Below are 18,348 nucleotides of genomic sequence, written 5' to 3'. Positions count from 1 at the left end.
ATGCTCACATCACCCCTGCTGCTCACCTCAACATCGACCATGGTAATGGAGACATGTTATACAGTGGGCCAAGCAGAAGCGCATGAAGCCATCAGGTTTCTTGGATGAGCTAGCTCTGCTCATACGCTTGTATACTTCAGCTTACAGCTACCCTTCGCCAGGCCGGGGTCTGTCGAGTCCCTTTCTGGTCCTGAATCCGGTCCCAGCTATCTGCGTGCCGTCGCCAACGGCATCAAATCTGCAGTCCCTCCTGTGGCCGGAGCTCAAGCAGATAATGCCTCGCTACCACGAACCGTCCACTGAAGAAAAGCATTTGCGAGTTGCCGAATCATGAGACAAGCCGAGACGAGATAGCTCCTCCTTGACTTACAATCAACGAGCAACCGGTCCAGGAGAGGGGGGTCTACCTTGATCTGTATTATGGAATCTCCCATTGGGACCCGCTGCAGCCATGGCCATGTCTATAATGGGGTAAACAAGCTCTCCAGAGGATTGTTACCAGCTTGACGGAAATACTAATACCCTCCTACAAGCTCATGCCGAGAACAGGATGTGTCTTTGGCCGGGCGGATGGGTGGTGAGCCTCGGGACTGAGGGTCATCCGCGGCAGTCTTCATACTCTACGCTGGTTGTTTGAGGATTAACCTCGGGGTTTCCCATGGAATACGTTTTGCTCCGTCTTGCCTGAATGGTGGAGGGTTCAACTTCCCGCATCTATCTGGGCGGCCAGCAGCAACGCGAACTTAGTTGTGCGCCGATGCTACACGTTTGGTCAATAGCAACCCCACACCCACGCGGTCTACCGTCTGTCCCCATCCAGTGACGAGGCGAGGACAGACTAGTCATGTCTTATGTTGCGGTTGTTGTCGAGCTCTCCAGGCCCCTTCAGCACACCCTGACCATCCACGAATATGGAATGGCCACTCGCTCCACGACTAATATTACGCGCGTTTGCTTGTTGACTACATTGGACATATCCTTCAACCATGAGCCATCCCAAGCCGGCCCGTTAGGCAGAGGAAAATCAAGGCACTTTGATCATCACTGTTCCTCCATTGAGACGCTGCAGACGAGACACCCAGTCAGTAAGTCGGACCCTATATGATGATGGTATGTAAGCTCCGCTGACTGGTAAGGGTACTCAATAGGACTACCCAAAACATCTTCCAGCATTCGACGCCCGGCCTCTCTCCACTATTTTATGCTGTGAATGGGAAACGTAAACGGCCACAGGACAGCAAGCTTCATCCGCCTGTAGTGGTTTGGAGTGCCCTGAGGCTACACTGGCCCGGCCGACGAGTGGTACCAGGTGTAATCCAATATCCTCGAAGCCGTATTATCCCGTGTCTCCTGGGGCCATCATGGCATGCTAGACAATTCTGATACTAGACAGGCTGCCGCAGAATGTAGGTACTTTGGGCTCAATGGCATGTCACCACTTGTCTAGGGTCAGGGACTGAGGCTTGGTGCCTTGCGGGTCCTATCTAGAGGCTGGGAGGAATCGATGGGAAAGCCAAAAGAGAAAGCTCACCACGAAAAGTGGCAAGGTAGAGTCTGTCTTTGAAAAACGGACTCGCTCGCCTGTATCCAAGTCAAACAAGTCGTGTCTCGAGACATCCATCTTCTGAGCTGGTGGCTGTTCCAGACATCTTGTCAACCGGCACACTGGCCTTTTCGACTTCCATCACAAGGGAGGCATCTGGGAGTTCCATGATACTCCAAAGCCATGTCTTGCACGAGCCAAACATGTTTAGCAATTGAGATTTTCATGGTTAGACAGCTACAATGCTGTGACTCAAGGGTCTTACCCTAAGAATGAAAACATTGTTCTCTCTCTGTTTGCCATATATTGGACTGGTCTTGACAAAGCCACCCCATCCTTGCCAAAGCTGTTAGGATATCGAGGAGAGTGTCTCCCATCGACGAGAAACCATCGATAGACGGAGATTTGTCTCTGTCCACGCGCAATGGCAAGCTCTCTGACTGTATGCCGGATAGTAAGTATCCTTTCCGCCTAGTAGCCATCGTTCGTTTGGACAATTGGTCACTGACTAGACATAGGATATCATGTGTCTTGGCACCTCCTTCAATTGGGGTCGACGAAGAATAGATGCTGTTGCGGAACTACACGCCAGGAAAATGGATCCGGAGAGTTGGGGTGGTGCTTGTTCTTCTGGGAGTAGCCTTTCCAGCCATCAATGTTTGCCATCAACGCCATCCCTTTTGTACTTCTGGCCAACAATCCCCGCCCCAGAATACCAAGCCAGCCTGTATCACAGGGCTCTGGCGGCTTTAACCCGCCATAGATATCGTATGTGATTACAGATAATACATGGGGGGCGACAGGTGTCCGCGTCATCAGAGGGTCAAGCAACAGTTGCTTCCTAACAAATCTTCGCGCCCTGTGTCATAGCATTCAAATCTACGATACAACTTTGAAAGATCGACGATGCCATCAGGAAAGCCCAGAGATCACGAGAGGTGATCAAGGTGCCCCTCCCTGACCTTGCTCGTGGTCCAAGAACAACCACATCTTTTCCACTCTCAAGAATGTTCAATACGTTGGGATCCTCGAGCATTGGCAAAGCTTCCAGGCGGAAGCCCTGAAGACGTACGAGGACACTCCCTGGCAGAGCCTCACCTCCACAATAAAGTACCGCAGTCGGAACCCCACTGTGCTGCATAATGATTTGATGACCTTGGTGATGCCGACTAGGCACTTTGGGCTGTTGCGGTCTTCCTCTAAAAGACCACGGAGGACTTTGCTGGGGTGGGCTGTAGCCTGACGACGAGTTGAAGGTCGCTTTCAACCACTTGACCTTCGATTCTGACCCTGAAGTTGATTAGGGTTAGGGAGCACAAGTACTCGTACTCCCTTTTATTCACTCCTCCCGGATTCGTCCCGATCATGCCCACGCGTCACTCTAACCGACTGCGCCTGCTCTGAAAAGACTGCCAGACGAAAAGCGCGAGGATATCTATAGACCAGGTGTCCATAACGAGTTCCGAAGACTAGCCGTCTTCAACAAGGCGATATCACCGGGCTCTGTGATGTTCCTGGGAACTTACTTTGTCAATGCGCTACACGCTTGCAAATTCCACGGCTACTACACGGCGTATAGAAACAGGCTGGGTGCGCTTGAGTCCGAAGACGTCGAGGTCTGTGCCATTGGAACAACGAACACAGTATCTGCAATTGCTGCAGCGGTGCTAGTCAAGAGCGAACCACGAAATTTGACTTTCGAAAACCCTAAGCCACCATCGTTCTCGTGGTTGTCCGCCAAAGTGCCTGCTTACTCCCCCCTCCTGCGCTCCACCGCGGTCTGCCACCATTACCTCCAGGGCGATCATCATTCCTGGCTCCCGAATGGGGGCGAGATGCCTTGCGATCGCTGCAAGAAGGTCGGCCGTGGGTTGACTGGATGTTGCCAGGATGGCATGTCTTCGCCGCTGCTGCCCTTCCAGTCTATCACGCAGATCACAGTTCGCAGAAAGAGGCCGATTGTCCTATAGAACAGCGGAATCAACGCTTGCCCCCTATAATCTTCGAAACAGGATGGAGAGAGTCGAACATGCAGCTTCAGAATGGCATCAATTTTTGGCTCTTGGGTGAGGATAGCCTCGTGTGCGAGCTTGGGTTGTATTATGCACATAGCCAGGGGTAAAAGCAGGGAATCAAGCCAGCGGAATTGACTTTTGAGTTTTATGTACTTGGATATGCCCATAGAGCAACAGAGCAACTATATCCCACTAAATGGACATACCTTCAGCAACTCGTATGCCGTTTATTCGCTAGATGATGTCCTTGACACCTTGATGAGGCCGAAGCTCAAGGCTTACTTTATGGGGGACACATCAGGGAGCTATTGGTTGCACAATACAAGACTGCAGTGGTTGCCCTTTACTGGCAATACGCCTACACATGGATGGGGCGGATCTCCTGGATTCGATGTAACCTATTCCTATACTGTGATTCATGAGCAGGTGATTCCGAAGCTTGCTCAACAACGAGCTACACAACAATGTCAACATCTTTACCCAACGAACCTACTTGTAGCCCAAACGAGAGGGACGGGATGTTCCAGTGCCTTACTACCATCCACAAGAAAAGGTCAGAGGTCTGTCTTTGCAGCTAGTATGTTAATGCTGCAGGTCGCAACCCTAAATCCATTCTGTCGAGAGGTGCATCTCTTTAATACCAGCACCAAAGCCCTTGGAGGACTATGAGGGTGCTCCCTGGCTCTCTGTGAGTCTGCGTGGGCACTCACATTGAGTTAGTCAATCTCCTCTGGGTCTTGCTCTGCTGTACCCTTTGGTCCTGCCTTTAGACCTTATCAGGCCCCAATTCTCCATTCGATTATATTCCACCTGGAAATTGTGCGCAAGAGCAGCAGTTACCTTGTCAGCAGTTCTGCGGCCAATGGTTTACGACCCCAGGTTGGGGGAATCGACCTGAGAAGCATGGTTGCAAGGACTGACCTTTGGCCACCATGGCCTGTTAAATGCCACAAATCGAGCCAGCGTATCGGACTCTTGGAATGCAGACAGCAGTTCAGATGGCTTTTCAAGGTGTTTTCAGTGGCGCCCCAACAGGGGTCTCGCAGCCATGGCATAGCTCGAAGTATCCGACATGGCAAGGAAGCATGCCTGAATCGTCCATCCACGATGCCATTGTGCGAGGCGCTGGAAACAGTGAATCGCTGTACCTACCTTTGGTCCACCATGACACCTGGTGCAACCAACTCTGCCGTGGCATCCACAGGATCTGATATCCCAAACCCTGATATGGCATCCGCTCTTGGGTCTATAGCAGCGCCATGAGGAGATCCACTGCCCCCATCTGGTGCTCCGTTTACGGCGACATCTAGACCATGCTGGCCTTGCCGGTTTTTTGCGAGGGCCAGAGCATGGAATGCGATGGTTATGTTCGCTCAGCAGGCAAACTTAAGCGATGAACTAATCATAGGATCATGATACCATTGCCAGACAGTGCAATATCAAAAGCCGTCCAAATGAGCATCGAAATAGTCTGCACTATCAGCAAATATGACCCCTGCTTTTTTTTTCATCCTTGATTGTGATGAACCCGTTGATGGGTTAGGTCAGATATTTGAGACTAGACCAGAGGCAGCTTTCGGGGTTACTTGCTGTGCACAAAGTTCTTCCTAGCGGCGAGTAATTACCATGAGCTTACTACTGTGTTAGCTCACGGCAAGGGACCAGCTATTTGTTTCATAGTAAAAATGTGCGGCGAAGAGCTCAAGGCCCGGGCCTTGGAATGATTCCCACCTCTCCGGTTGCAGCCTACTTCGAGGATTTGTTCCATGGCCTGACAACCGCTCTGCACCATCCCAAGCTATTATGGTTCATACCCAGGTACTGCTCCCGCACAACAAGCCCAGATCAAAGTCATGGCAGATGCTGTAAACAAGCGCGAACCCAATACGCCGCCTCCAACCAATTCAACTGGAGATGGACCTTCGAGTGGGTCCGAATTCTGTCGACGCGGGCCGTAACGGAGGATTGCAAAATTGGAATCGAAGGCGACGACTTCAGGGTCATCAACGCTACAAGGTGAGCAAGGGTGCTTCTTCAGAGGGCGTTGGCAGAGACCGCAAGTGGGCCTTGTGATGGCTCGCCGGTCGGGTTTAGGGTTACCGAGCCACATCCGGATGTAGATCCGACACCCACAAGGTGTGACCTAGGCGGGAAACAAGAATAAATCAGATCGTGTGCTCTCCAAAGCTCTTTGCTGGGAAGGAGCTCCATGGTCTCGGTGATTTTGCGAAAGTCGCGAGTATATAATATCGTCCCTTGTACGACACCCCAGCCTAGGGCTTTGCCTGGCGCCTTCTATGAGTATGCATAGGCTGGGCAGTTCTGCCAAGATAGACATTTCAAGTGGGGTTCATCTTCGCCCACTTTAGGCTGTAGGCAACCCAATGACGGCAATACGAGGGGGAATCTTAACCTTAGAAAGTGATGGGCTATTCTCTATACGAGCCGCCTCATGTAAATTTATGGAGACCCATCATCCTCTCGGTGCTCTACCGCCGTGCTGTGATCAAGGGGTGCAACATGGGCGAGAAACTAGTCCAGTTGATCTGTTTGTCTCCAGAAATTAGCAAGATAATTGATGGCACAATTAACGCCACCCTGGGGTTGACAAGGGGCTAGCACTCTTGTCATACCTCCATCGCAGGTCTGGACTGTGCTTAGTGAGGAAAGACTGCTGCGTGTGCTAAACCTCTGGAATGGTTGGCACTACTTCTTCAACCTGCGCAGACGACTTCAAGGGCATCCTCAACTAGCTCTATAAGAAGCTTTGCCCTGATGAAAAAGCCAATGCTCCTTTACTAGATGTCCTTGATTGGATTGACCGTCTCTACTCTTTACTCATCTCACCAAGCCAATATTAATCGGTCACTCCTTTTCAAACGATACGCCCTTGTACCTGACAGTTCCACCGCACCGTCTACACCCGCCGGCGGCTCTTCAACCGCGGAGCTACTACTATGTCTGATCCTACTCCTGACTCCGTACTAGGAACAGGCCAGTCCTGCCGCAACAACGTGGGCAAAGAAGCCGGATCTCGAAACTACTTCATCTCGTGGTGTACAAACGAGATGTACGGGGTGAAAGTTTCAGGGCTTTTTGCCCGAGAACCATATCAAACATCATTGGGTTGCCTGCTTCTCATCCTGTTCGTCCTGTGGATTGATCAGCAGCAAGAATAATTCAAGCACGGTGCAATAATCGGTAAACTAGAGGGCTCGACTCATCAATAGAACGGCCTCGACTATACAAGCCCCGTGCCAGCTATTTCGTCGGGTATGAACAAAAGCATACAGATTGCTTATCCTCGGGCTTAACCTGGTCGTCGTCGAAGCCAAAAGGGGTTGCCCCTTCCTCCTCGTGGCCGGTAGTACTGAAGATACTTCACGATTGGTCGATACGATAATCCTGAGATCAGCAGTTCCCCTCAACACGAGAATTATTCAGTCTGGCCGCTGAACTGCCTATCTATGTTTTTAGTTAGGCCTTGCCAGAGCATGACATATCCTCAAAGCAACTTGAAGCCATGTGCAGTCTAAAGGGCCCAGTACAGCCCCGGAGCGAGCCATTGCCAGTGCGGTTTCAACCCTATACTTCTCATCCGCTCATGATTGCGGTGGAACAGATACTATTCTCTTCCTTATCGCCTTGGTCCGCAATGACCAAGTACCCGCGCAAACTCAGCGAAACCTTGAGAATGGTGTATTAATTCATACACTTGAGCCACTGTATCACCAGGCTATACAACTCCATGCGATGGATTGGGCCGTACTTCAAAGCATGGGGCAACGTACCGTGGGAAGTCTCTCCAAGGCAGACGCCGCAAACGGGTATTTGTATGTTGGCAAAAGAGCCAGATTTACCTCAGACTCCGGGGAACGATAAGTTCTCAAATAACTGCTTGGAAAATTGGCTTCAGTCCTGGCGTCATTGGCATTGCATCAGCTCTGAAGAGGACTATATTCTCCAGGATTCCCTCCCAGCCCGGTCCCTCCCAGCTTCCGCGTCATCAGATCTCACTTCGTGCCGGGTCGTGGGCACTGATTGCCCTAAGCACCCTGTATCTGGCGGCGCGGAAGGCTGCCAATACTCGCATACTTTCAAACAATTTTCAGCTTATTCAATCTGTCGGCCGCCGAAGAACTAAAACCAAGGAGTAGTTATCTGCCCCGATGATAGAACACCGGCATGAACACTCCAGGGCAAGTTCCGTCAACTCATCTCTCTCTCGAGTCAAGTTGAGCCCAAGAACCTTCATAGTCGGGCTTTCTTGTCAGGGGGTGCACAGACCAATTCTCCCCAGCACCTGCGCTCGAAGAGGCTTTGGGTGGGCTGGGAGCGGTGACAGAACACTTCGGGGCGTCTCGTGGGTTAAAGTGTCGACAACGTAGTTGTGCTTTTTATTCCCGACTGCTGTTATGGGGTTTGCGGTATGCAAATGGGTCATGGCAGCCCCTGGAGGTTGTGAGGGGGACGATAGGAATCAAGTCTGCTTCGTCGAGAACCGAGCTGATATCCGGGTGAATTATTTTGGAGATCGCTGATATAGTAGGCACTGGTGTTAATCCGCACCCTGCAAAAAAGTGGCTTAAGTAGCGAGTAGTATTATACGGTCGAGGGCTGTCCCACCGAGAATCAAGCCCCGATTCTGGCCGTTTTGGCCCTTGGGTTCCCTGAAGGCTGATATACTCTGCCACTCCGCTAGCTTTCTTCGGGCTTGCCAGGGATAACCCGGTCCAGGCGCTTAGCTTCACGTCAAGTGAGCTAGTGCCGCATTTGATAGATCGTTTCTTTCTTGGTTAATCTATAATAACTTGACAGCGGGGTGGCTGAGGCGAAGCAAGGTCGCAGCGCGTAAATAGATGAGCGCTACATTTATGTATATAGTCTTCGATTCCAGACAAGTTATCTCTGAATTTATGTTATCTTACCCATAAACAATTCTCCTTCATACTATCTCCTACTTCCTTACTCCAGTCCCTGCTCAGGATAAATTCCAACAGCCCACCACCGTACCAACCCCATCCCGACGAAAAATCCCCCCACAACGCAACCAACCACTCATACCCCCGGGTGTTGGACATCGCCTTCACCAGCTTCACAGGCCGGCACATGCGCGTAAACGAAGGAACCAAAGACGGCCCCCTCCTCTACATAATCGACAACCACAACACGAAACCACACATGATCTTCCACAGCCAAATCCAACCTAACGGAGCCCAAGCCCTACCTTCGCAATCCACATCCACAGCGACAGCATCCTTCCACCACTTCAGCCACGCCATCGACATCCGGATAAACGGAAGAGACATGGTCCTCTCGCGGGAAAGTGAACTCCGTTTCGATAGGGGGTTCGCGGCGCCTTCTCTCGGAGGGAAGAAGCTTATTTGGACGAAGGCGTCAAAGTGGAAACATCTGTATCTGAATTGTGTGGATGAAGATGGGATCGTTTATGCGACGTATCGGCCGCATGGAGGGTTTTCGCTGAAGAAGGGGGGGATGTTGGAGTTGTTGGGGCCTTGTGGTGTGAGTGCGGGTGCCGGTGCAGCTGGGAAGGACTCCGGGCTGATTGATGAAATCATTGTAACTGCGTTGGTTACTATAGTGCTGCAGATAAGGGCAGCGTCGGCGGCTACTGGTTGAAAGTTGTGTGTGTTTTTTTTGTTTTATTTTTTTGGTTTTTGGTTCCTCTGCGCTGGGGTTTGGGATGGCGTTTGTTGGTTAACTGATTGGATTTTTGATACCTATGTTTTCGAATCTGAATCCAAATTTGTGTCTTGTATCTTCGAGCTGTTAGGTACCCTCAATTATAGTACCGCGATACTCGCAGTGATCAATAGCATCGAGTAGCGAGGATCACCATAATGTCCCAGTATGCGAAGGCGAAGCTGGCGTAGACAAGAAGCTGCAGGCTCAGGAAGCATCAAGAAAGACTAAAATGGGGTTTATGCGCATATTGGTATACCTTGGTCCATTGCGAGACGTTCTGCGGTCTGTCCACGGCGGTATACGGGCTTTAGTTGTGATGGTTCCTGGAAGGGTGAGCAGGTGATTAATTAGTTCTTCGAGCTTTACTAGGGATCCGGATACCTGCGCTTGCTAGCGCTGCCCTGGTACACCAGGACGAGTGACCACGGGGCTTGTATGACTCGGCTGGACCACTTTTTGTAAGGATTGTTTCCCGTCAGCTAGAGCACGTCGATATTGAACAGTTAGGTATCACCAACGATCCCTAGGTTTGAGGTCAAAAGTCGCTCTTTCCACTTCCAGAGCGAATAAGCCCAGTACGGAAGGTACGGTAGCCAGCAGTCAATCGCTCCTTCCTTCCTTCCTTCCTTCGAGGTGGATTGCTTCAAGATGAGGAAGGCGCGACTCAGATGGTCACTTGGTCGTTCCTGCTTTATCTGCTAGTCGCTCCTTCCTATTCTGTCGGCTGTCTCGTAAAAACGGAAAGAGCGGTCCAAGCATGGTTCTTCGCCCTGATAATGGGTCTGCCCTACGGAATACGGCACATCATCTTCTCAGGACACCGTGCGAGAAAGGTAAGCGTAATAACCTGAACTCGTGATCGCAGTTCGTATTTACGGTGGGTCAATTGTCGGCAGGGACAGTTTCAAGCCGGGGTATAAAAAGAGCGAGCGCCTGTAGGGTCTAGCCTCTGTGAGGCGAATCCAATTGAGCAAATCTATGTGCTGTATGCAGTTTTGTCTATCCAATGCCTGTACTCCTGGTATGGTACCATGTCTATCGTAGCTGGTCTTCAGACCAGCGCAGCTCGTATCCGAATACCGTCCGCCGCAGTCGTTCATCCTATTGCAGTTAGCAACCGGTCCCAGATAGATGAGGGAGAACATACCCCTGGGTCATCCTCAAACAAGACCTTATCCACTAGCTTCTCAAACACCTTTGTAACCGTGAACCCACCGGCCTCGGCAAGGGGAAAGAACCTCTCCGTCTGCGGTAGCAGCCACGGCTCATACGGTGTGAAAATAACCAGCGCAACCGCCTCCCGCGTCTTCTTCAAGGTCATCTGCATCGTCTTGACTAGATTCCCATGCTCGCGATGGCTGTACACGACATCCGCCATGATGAGCACATCGAACCCCTCCGACCTCGACTCTTCAGGAATATATTTCAGCAGCGGTTCCACATCAGCCCCCCATTTATAGCCTGTAACGTATAATCTCGACGGAGGATCGGTGGGGATCATCGACGCGGAGGCATCGGCGTTGTGTTGCATGTTATCGACGAGGTCCGGGTCCGGGTAATCGGTCATCACGGTGGTGCGCGCGCCCTTGATCGCGCTGACGATGCTGGGTACGCCTGCTGCGGCGCCGATTTCAAGGACGTCCTTGCCGATTATGAGTGTGGGGGCGTTGGTCTCGATGTAGTCGGAGCTTATGCGGCCTGCGTTCCAGAGCATGTTTCCCTCCATAGAGATGTTAGCTGGGCGTATACCGGGGTTTGCGTTTGCGGGAGATGTACATAGAGGGGGTGGCTTCCGACTAGGCGCACGCGCACCGTCTGGCCTGAGAGCATGCGGTGCTCTGCAAAAGTAGGCTCTTTCTCCGGAGGGTAGAACCCCTCCGGATCCTTGAACATGTCGCCTGTGTCGAACTCGTCTGCCATTGTGCCTGCCAGGGTTACAGCTGAGCAGTTCAGATTGATCGTACCGAGGCTGTATCGAAACTCAGGAATGCGTCGGCGCGATAAGGACGCAATCAATCACAAAATCATGCGATTGAATTCTCATCGGTCGGTGGAGGCCGCGGCGGGGTGAATTGCCGCCAGATCAGGACTAGCGTACTGGTTTTTGTGCCCGCATATCACATGACATCACGTGGCTTCCCCAGATCCGGCTCGGCGTGGGATACCGTTCCGATACACGGGTAATTATCGGCTTCTCTGCCATGGTGGAATGGCATATGCTCGCTGCTGCTGGAGTGTGCCGGCGAGGTTGAGCAGGGATAGACTTGATTGTCGAGAAGAGCGCGGATCGTCGGACCATCAGAGCAATCCTCGGATCTCGCCTCGTCAAGATTGCTGCATTGGTGAAGTGAAGCGGCTTTGACGCCCTCTGGCTCAGCTGAGCCTGATTCAGTGATTTCAAGCCAAGACCAAGTGCCCGCGGTGGATCGTATGCGTGGATAGCGTCTTTCGGGCCAATGCTCTCCGAGACGCAGCATTTGACCGGAGGATTAGAAAGATATCTCTGAAGATTTCGATGAAGAACTTGAAGTCGTTGAAACGCACGAGTAACCTCGAAATCGCATGCAAAACCGATTGTACAACGCTGTACTCAAGCGACGAACGCTGGGGCCTGGGATTGGAGGAAAATCCTCGTCTCCGTCGATCAGTGCAGCCTGTGGGAACACCAGCCTCAGCCTGAGGACCCCTAATCTTGTAACTCTCAAATCTTCCAGAACTTGTTTATCAAGGAAATCTCCGATCAAATCCGCGCATCTGGCATCAGTTGCATGATCTAATCATCACAATCGCACTGCATTATCTCGTCGCGTCACGACTCTCGGAGAAAATAGATTGACTTGCCGAACGTCATACCGCGGTCGAGTACCCGAACTTTCAACTGCGCCCCACGTGGAACCCATTATCGCGAGTTTCATTCAGACAATCTCTGTTCTCTGCCTTCTTATCCTCTGTCACTCACTTTCTCTCTCTTTGTCCTCACTCTCATCGCACCTTCCCCATCATCTTCGATCAGCCTCTATCCCAGGAAGAGCCAGATCCACCTCGCTCTCATCTCCACACTCCGACCAGGTCTCCTCCAAATCTCCTCCACCTCTCCGAACTCCCCACCTGAGGTCATCGTTACCTAGCGACTCGAAGAGTACCCCAGAAGACCCTCGCCGATCAAACAATCACATCCTCGAATACTGAATACATCCTCATCCTCACCCTCATCCTCTTCATCCCATCAAACAACCGCCAAAATGAACACGACCGCAACGAACCTCACTTTCCCCGCCTCAAATCCCCAGACCTCGTCGAACATGACCTCCCCCTCCGCAACCCAACTCCAAACCACACAACAACCACAAACCCAAGCGCCCCACGACGCTACTACACAATCACAGACCACGTCAAACCCCACGCTATATCCGCACCAAATAGCCGGAGCAGGAGGCCCGGCCGCGACCGCGCCCTTCATACGAGACTTTAGCCTCGTCGCAGAGGCCGCGAAGCGGGCGCAGATGGCGATCGTTACGCGGGATCTAGAGGGCATTTCACTATAGATCATACAGAGATTCAGCATGATTTCTTCAAAAGCATGATTGCGGTTTACGTTCAAGATGATATAATCGGTCACTGAACCAAGGCAAGACTTGCACGTTGCGACTTTGTGCGGGGTTGGGATGATCATTCCTTTCTTCGAGTCGATCGTTCGTGGGGGTGGGTGACTGCGATGGGAAATCGTGGGATGGATGGTGTCTACAGGCGCGGATATGGATTTTGGTCGCGATATCTTTCTTTCCCCTCCTCTTCTTTTATATACTCTTTCCCTTTTGTTATATTCGCGAGTGCAAGGTCTCGCTATTCTCGGTTGACTCGATTGGGACTAGAAACTGTACTCTTTTTTGTTCTCTTGGCCCAGGATGGCGTTCTCAGCATGTTCTGATTTTCCTATCTCTTACTTTATACATGCGATACAGTCTAGAAGACGAAGACGATAATATAAACTGACTGGTTTCTATCTCACCAAAATGTGGTCAATAACCCGCTGCACCGGAGAAATACCGACATCTGGCCTCAAGCCTCGGTCTGGGCGTCTCCGCCGCTCGCTCGCTCCTCCAAGCATATTCAACCTTGACGAAACAGGCAGACAACAGGCCTCGGCCCTCGATCCTTGCGATCGAGAATGAAGCCAACAATTGTCCATGGTGTCATTGCTCTAACCCTACCAAGTAGATACGGGGACAAATCCCGAGGCTCGAAGGAGAATAGTCTTGACTTCTTTCATGTGCACGGAGCATCCTCCGTGTTGGACTGCCTAAGCCGTAAGGCCCAATTCACCGGTTCACTGAGTTCAGGGTCCAGTGAACAAAACCTTACCACGAAACCCTGAGATCAGCATCAGTCATCACTCGCCGACTGGCCTAGCCAAAACATGATCCCCGTCCCTCAATACGTACATGAACCAAACACGCCCCTCACTAACTCGAATCCAGCTAAACCCACCCGTGGACGGAACCGCACGGGTCGGAGGATGCCGGTCCCTTATCAGTGCCCTATGAACTAGGGCATGTACTATAGTCTAGCCTCTACCGTGTTCTCGAATAACCATCGAAGCCTGATCTACCTTCGGAGGATATCCTAGCGCGGCGTGGCGCGGCGGAGCTTATCTTGCATGGGTGTCTGAAGTATATTATTAGGATGTGGCTATTAAGAGCTTAAGTTGTTAGCAGCCTTGGTCCTGGGCGGGTAGGGCAGCGTTCGTGGGTTAAGAAGCTTTGTGGGGATGTTTGAGCTCGAGCAGTGGATATCCCTGCTTACGGAGTACTTACCACCTATATGTGTCAAGGTCAGATCTGGTCTTGCGCTGTAGAAGAGAATCGGACACTCTTGCTATGGTAGTTCCAAGGTTGGTGGTCGGCGTCGGTGTTACTACGCGGCATCAACGACGATTCTTTCCGCCTCGGAGGCTGTCGAGTTTATCCGGGAGAAGGCGAAAAGAAAAAAAAAAAAAAGACAAACTCGTCTGTTCAGATCATGAACCATGAATAGTATTGATCAAGTATGTACTCGGACAATGTATCAATGCAGAAATCCATATCCCAATCCAATCCGAATCCGAATCCAGTCCGCTGCCCTGTTGACAAATGATGGGAGAAAGACGGAGGTATGTACAACTGGAAGTCGTATCGCAAGCGCAATCGACGGAAACGAGAAAAAGGAACTAAAGCAATATCCAACACGGAAAATGGAAGACGACCAAAGCGATATCCAGAGAGGAAAGAGAACAAGTTGCAGGAAAACCGAATACGAGGTAACCGCCGTGACGCCGAAGATGCTGAATCGCAGTTGAAGGTCAACGCATCGCAAGTGTAAATGCCAGTGAGAACGACTAGAAACAGAGTAGGAAACTGTAGTGCGTGCTTTTAATGATGATCAGGAAGGAGATGGTGGAGCAGGCCGTGTATTCGAACAGAGCTCGATGTTGGTAACAAGAAGAGTGTCGGTAGGGGGTAGGTATTATCGTAGTGATGCCTTGGTCGATTAGAAAAAGGTAGTGTGGCAGTGGCTGGCAGTAAGGAAGTGCGTAGTGTAGTGTGGTAGTTGGTGTGGTTGGTGTAGTGCTGATCCAAGCACAAGACTAGCCAAGTATGTTGTAGTCGACCTGTCATGGCGATATGAAACAGACGGATCCATTATTGGATTTTCTGCAGGGGCGCCGATCACCCCTGCATGCATGAAGTATAAATCGAATAGTAGAGAAAAAAGAGGCCGGTATGTAGACTAAACTCGACGGTTGGCCAGCTAGCGTCGATATGAGTTGAGCATGTGAGGGGGCCAACAACCGGCTAGATGTGGTTCGACGACCCGATCAGGTTCGGCTGTGAGATGCTCGCATTCCCACCCCGATACTTTGCCTTTCTCTGCGAGAAACTCAGCGTCGAGAGCCGGCGACTCAGCCGCCGTAGCGGTTTCATAGACATGGGCACATCTTCTGGAATCGGGGGCACGGGAGGTCTCAAAAAGTCGGGGCTGTTGGTACGGGATCCGTGGCCGCCGGAGACTGAGCTAGCGCGCGAGAATCCCGATCCCGAGACGCTAGCGCTCCCATTCAACGTCGGCGTCGAGCCGTTGTCGAAGAAGAAGGACGAGAACGTCGACTGTCTCCGGGCGCGGATTGCGTCTGCGCCGCCGCGGGCCTGGGGCTGTGAAAAGTCTTCCTTGATGTCGTCGAGGGCGCGAGAGAAGCGGACGAAGCGGCGGGGCTTTTCGGCGATGGAGGGCTCGCGCTCTTCCAGGCCGTAGATCTGTAGCGGGGTCGAGTCGGGCAGGTCCTGGTTCAGCGGTGTTGAGTAGAAGCGAGGGTACTTGGGGAGTTCGACTCTGCGGCGCGGGATGGATGGGAACCAGCTGTACGAGGCGGCATTCTGCTGAGGGCTGATGGGGCTGTCGAAGGAGGACTGGGAGGAATTTGAGGACGCGGACGGGAGGATCATCTTGTCTGTTGCTGTTTCGTGTTGTTCTCCTAGTGCAGATGGGAGAACTGATGTTGTTTTGTTGTTATGGACGCATATATGTGGTGTGGTCACTGATCAGGTCACTGCGCAGCATTGACCAGACAAGAGGGCAAAGTACAACGAAACGACGGGTTCCGGGGGATACAAATTAATTATAGCAGAGGGGCCGAGTGGAGGACCCGTTGGCCTGGAAAAAAAAATAAAACCCAACAAGAGGAAAAGCAACGAAAAACAGGACCAAGGAGAGGGTGTGGAACTGTCGGAAAGGTGCGATCCCATTGAGCATCCAGTCTCTCATAGGCGGAGCATCAGCATCCAGAGTTCGCCTTGCATGGATCTGATCTGTACTCCTGTTGCATTGTTGCAGTCGGGGGATACTCTTTCTGAGCTTTGCATACACTGTGTGAGTGTAGATGGCTGGCTGGCCATCTCCCCTTTTCGCAAACAGTTCAACCTGATGCAAATTTCGCCTCATGCCAAGTCTGATATTACTGTCTCAGTTCAAGATCAGACACCAGGAGCCACTCTGACTCGAGGCTGACTGTCTGAGCCTCCCGATTTCCGTCGAGTGGTGACCTTGAATGACGTGGCTCTGTCCAATCATTTCACTCGCCCGCTCCATACGCTCCGGAATGGAATTGAACAACTACACCGATGTACGGCAGTGTGGCCTGCCCGACGAGTGTAGAAACCAAAAAGCCGGGGAGGTCGCGCAGCTAGAGCCAGAAAAGCATGGCATACGTATGGAGATTCGTAGCTGCGAGCTCAGCGCGCCGTGGAACCACAGCGGAACCAGCGGAGTTTCCAGCAGCAAATCACATCCGCGCCTCTCCTTTTCCCCCCTCGACATGAAGGGAGGATTCCCAACACAGCCGGATCACAGCATACCACAGCACATTGTTCTTGCATGTCGCAATCACTGCAAACATTTCAGCCGTCGAATCCCCATGTAAAGGCTGCAGCCCGCCCTTGTTCCAAGCCCAGTGTAACCCCTGTTCCTGTCAGTCGTCACAGTGTGCCAAAAAAAGAAAAACCTTAGAGGCCGCCTGCCACCGGGAATCATCAAGCCCGCGTCCCCAGCCAACCGAGGGCGCGGTGGCGGTTCCAAACTTCCAATCCGTCGATTTAGCGCAGTGGGGAAGAGAGCAAGATTCGTAGACTACTTCGTGTTGAGTCTAGTGTGCTGCCACCATTTTTTTCTCCTGCCGCAGTGCTGCTCACTACTGTGGAAACTCAAGAGAACATTGAATGAATAATAATGATGTTGCCTGCCTCCACGGCCTTGTTGTCTGGCATGCTGCCATTTGCAAGGTAAACCCGTCACGAAAACGCGCTAGTTTTTCTTTTTCTCTTCCTTTTTTTTGGCGCTGCGCTGCGCTGCGATCGCCCCCACTCAGCAACAGATGATTGTCGTGCTTTTCCCTCCTCATCCTCTCATCTCATCCCATCTCATCAGTCAGCGACTCCCCGGGAAAAACACGAGAAAAAAAAAAGTGGACTGCGAAAGTGAAATGTGGACTTGGGTGTGGGTTTCGCAGGAGCGTGCGAGAAATTGCAATGCTATTGGCCTTTGAAGATCAATACTGTCTCGCTTTTCCGTCCTCGCTTCGACGTTCCGAACACGGCTCCCGAGGATAGAGGCGTGGTCTCCTCCGTCCTTTGAACCTCTGTGTGAGCTTCGAGTGAGCGGTAAATGGGCAGATCTCACGGAGAGAACCATCCGACGTCGTTTTACAAACACAGGCATGAGTCGAGATGAGATGAGATGAGATGATGAGGACATCATCTGACCAGCGTTCGCGCCCACGTCTCAACCCCTATCCGCATCGTGGCCGACGGTGATAGCCGTGTGTTTGTGCTCGCTCAGTGCGCTCGGAATATTCTCGAAGAGAGAGATCATTGATTGCTGTCGATGCGCTGTTGTGCTGTGCTGGCTGTACGACGTGAGATTGGGATTTGGTACGGAGGACCAGATTTGTGCCACGATCCTGCAGTTCTCGCTAGGTACTCGATACTACGGCACTTCACTCTGCTGTAGGTACCGAGTATGGTGCGATGCACTGGGTGACAACGTGGTCTCCGTTGTACTCCAGTGTCCAGACTGTTCAAGTCTGCCTCCAAGTCTTTACGGAGTAGTAGTCTCCAGACTCGAGCGCGAGCCCTTGACGATCACGATGATCGAATTCCCTTTCAAGGTGACCCTCGTGGAGTCCCTGGAGCATGGTTTCACCATGCGTTTACCGCACCGAAGCTGGAGATGATTATCATTTTTCTCTCCTCCCATATTTTACAATCCCCGATGCTGACGTCACAAAGCTTATGTGAGTTATGGTTCGTGTGGGGTTTTTTTTTGGCTTACAATTGTATGTTGAGAGAGCACACACGCATTGATTACGGAATCTATCATTATTGAAGATTCCAAAAGCAGTAGATAGATCGGATAGAATAATCCTCTGGTTATCATTGCTGAGACATGACACTAGTATGCGAGCTAAATTTATCCTCATGTCTCAGCAGTATACTAACGTAAGACATAAATATCAAAGACATGACATTCCCCAGGCCCAGCTAGATCTCTCGATCC

The 18,348-nt window shown here is 51.6% G+C and overlaps 6 protein-coding genes across 6 annotated transcripts; 4 read left to right on the top strand and 2 right to left on the bottom strand.

Annotated features, from left to right (window-relative positions):
* Positions 1 to 1,967: 1,967 nt before the first annotated feature.
* Positions 1,968 to 3,513, top strand: BJX68DRAFT_265567 (uncharacterized protein; the record flags this gene model as incomplete). The annotated part of the gene is made up of 3 exons (XM_071045277.1): positions 1,968 to 1,997; positions 2,062 to 2,161; positions 2,960 to 3,513. 3 exons carry the CDS (start codon positions 1,968 to 1,970, stop codon positions 3,511 to 3,513), a joined length of 684 nt encoding a protein of 227 aa, XP_070900510.1.
* A 5,154-nt stretch (positions 3,514 to 8,667) lies between these two features.
* BJX68DRAFT_265566 (uncharacterized protein) lies at positions 8,668 to 9,198 on the top strand (the record flags this gene model as incomplete). The annotated part of the gene is made up of 1 exon (XM_071045276.1): positions 8,668 to 9,198. The coding sequence occupies one exon, from the start codon at positions 8,668 to 8,670 to the stop codon at positions 9,196 to 9,198; it is 531 nt and encodes a 176-aa protein (XP_070900509.1).
* A 487-nt stretch (positions 9,199 to 9,685) lies between these two features.
* Positions 9,686 to 10,156, top strand: BJX68DRAFT_234573 (uncharacterized protein; the record flags this gene model as incomplete). Its single annotated transcript, XM_071039768.1, has 1 exon — positions 9,686 to 10,156. A coding segment is annotated over exon 1 (178 nt), but the record flags the coding sequence as incomplete, so codon positions are not given.
* Positions 10,157 to 10,189: 33 nt separating this feature from the next.
* efm7 (putative nicotinamide N-methyltransferase Nnt1) lies at positions 10,190 to 11,461 on the bottom strand. Its single transcript, XM_071039767.1, has 3 exons — positions 11,041 to 11,461; positions 10,412 to 10,984; positions 10,190 to 10,365 (listed from the first exon to the last, which is right to left on the bottom strand). Exons 1-3 carry the CDS (start codon positions 11,182 to 11,184, stop codon positions 10,300 to 10,302), a joined length of 783 nt encoding a protein of 260 aa, XP_070900507.1. The 5' UTR covers positions 11,185 to 11,461; the 3' UTR covers positions 10,190 to 10,299.
* A 1,045-nt stretch (positions 11,462 to 12,506) lies between these two features.
* On the top strand, positions 12,507 to 12,809 carry BJX68DRAFT_265564 (uncharacterized protein; the record flags this gene model as incomplete). Its single annotated transcript, XM_071045275.1, has 1 exon — positions 12,507 to 12,809. The coding sequence occupies one exon, from the start codon at positions 12,507 to 12,509 to the stop codon at positions 12,807 to 12,809; it is 303 nt and encodes a 100-aa protein (XP_070900506.1).
* Positions 12,810 to 15,006: 2,197 nt separating this feature from the next.
* Positions 15,007 to 16,044, bottom strand: BJX68DRAFT_56830 (uncharacterized protein). The gene has a single exon (XM_071049416.1). It carries the CDS (start codon positions 15,741 to 15,743, stop codon positions 15,096 to 15,098), a length of 648 nt encoding a protein of 215 aa, XP_070900505.1. The 5' UTR covers positions 15,744 to 16,044; the 3' UTR covers positions 15,007 to 15,095.
* Between the last annotated feature and the right edge of the window lie 2,304 nt (positions 16,045 to 18,348).

The sequence above is a fragment of the Aspergillus pseudodeflectus genome (genome assembly GCF_044049435.1).
Source record: "Aspergillus pseudodeflectus strain CBS 756.74 chromosome Unknown BJX68scaffold_15, whole genome shotgun sequence".
Classification (NCBI taxonomy): Eukaryota; Fungi; Ascomycota; class Eurotiomycetes; order Eurotiales; family Aspergillaceae; genus Aspergillus; species Aspergillus pseudodeflectus.
This window is presented reverse-complemented; position numbering and strand designations above follow the sequence as displayed.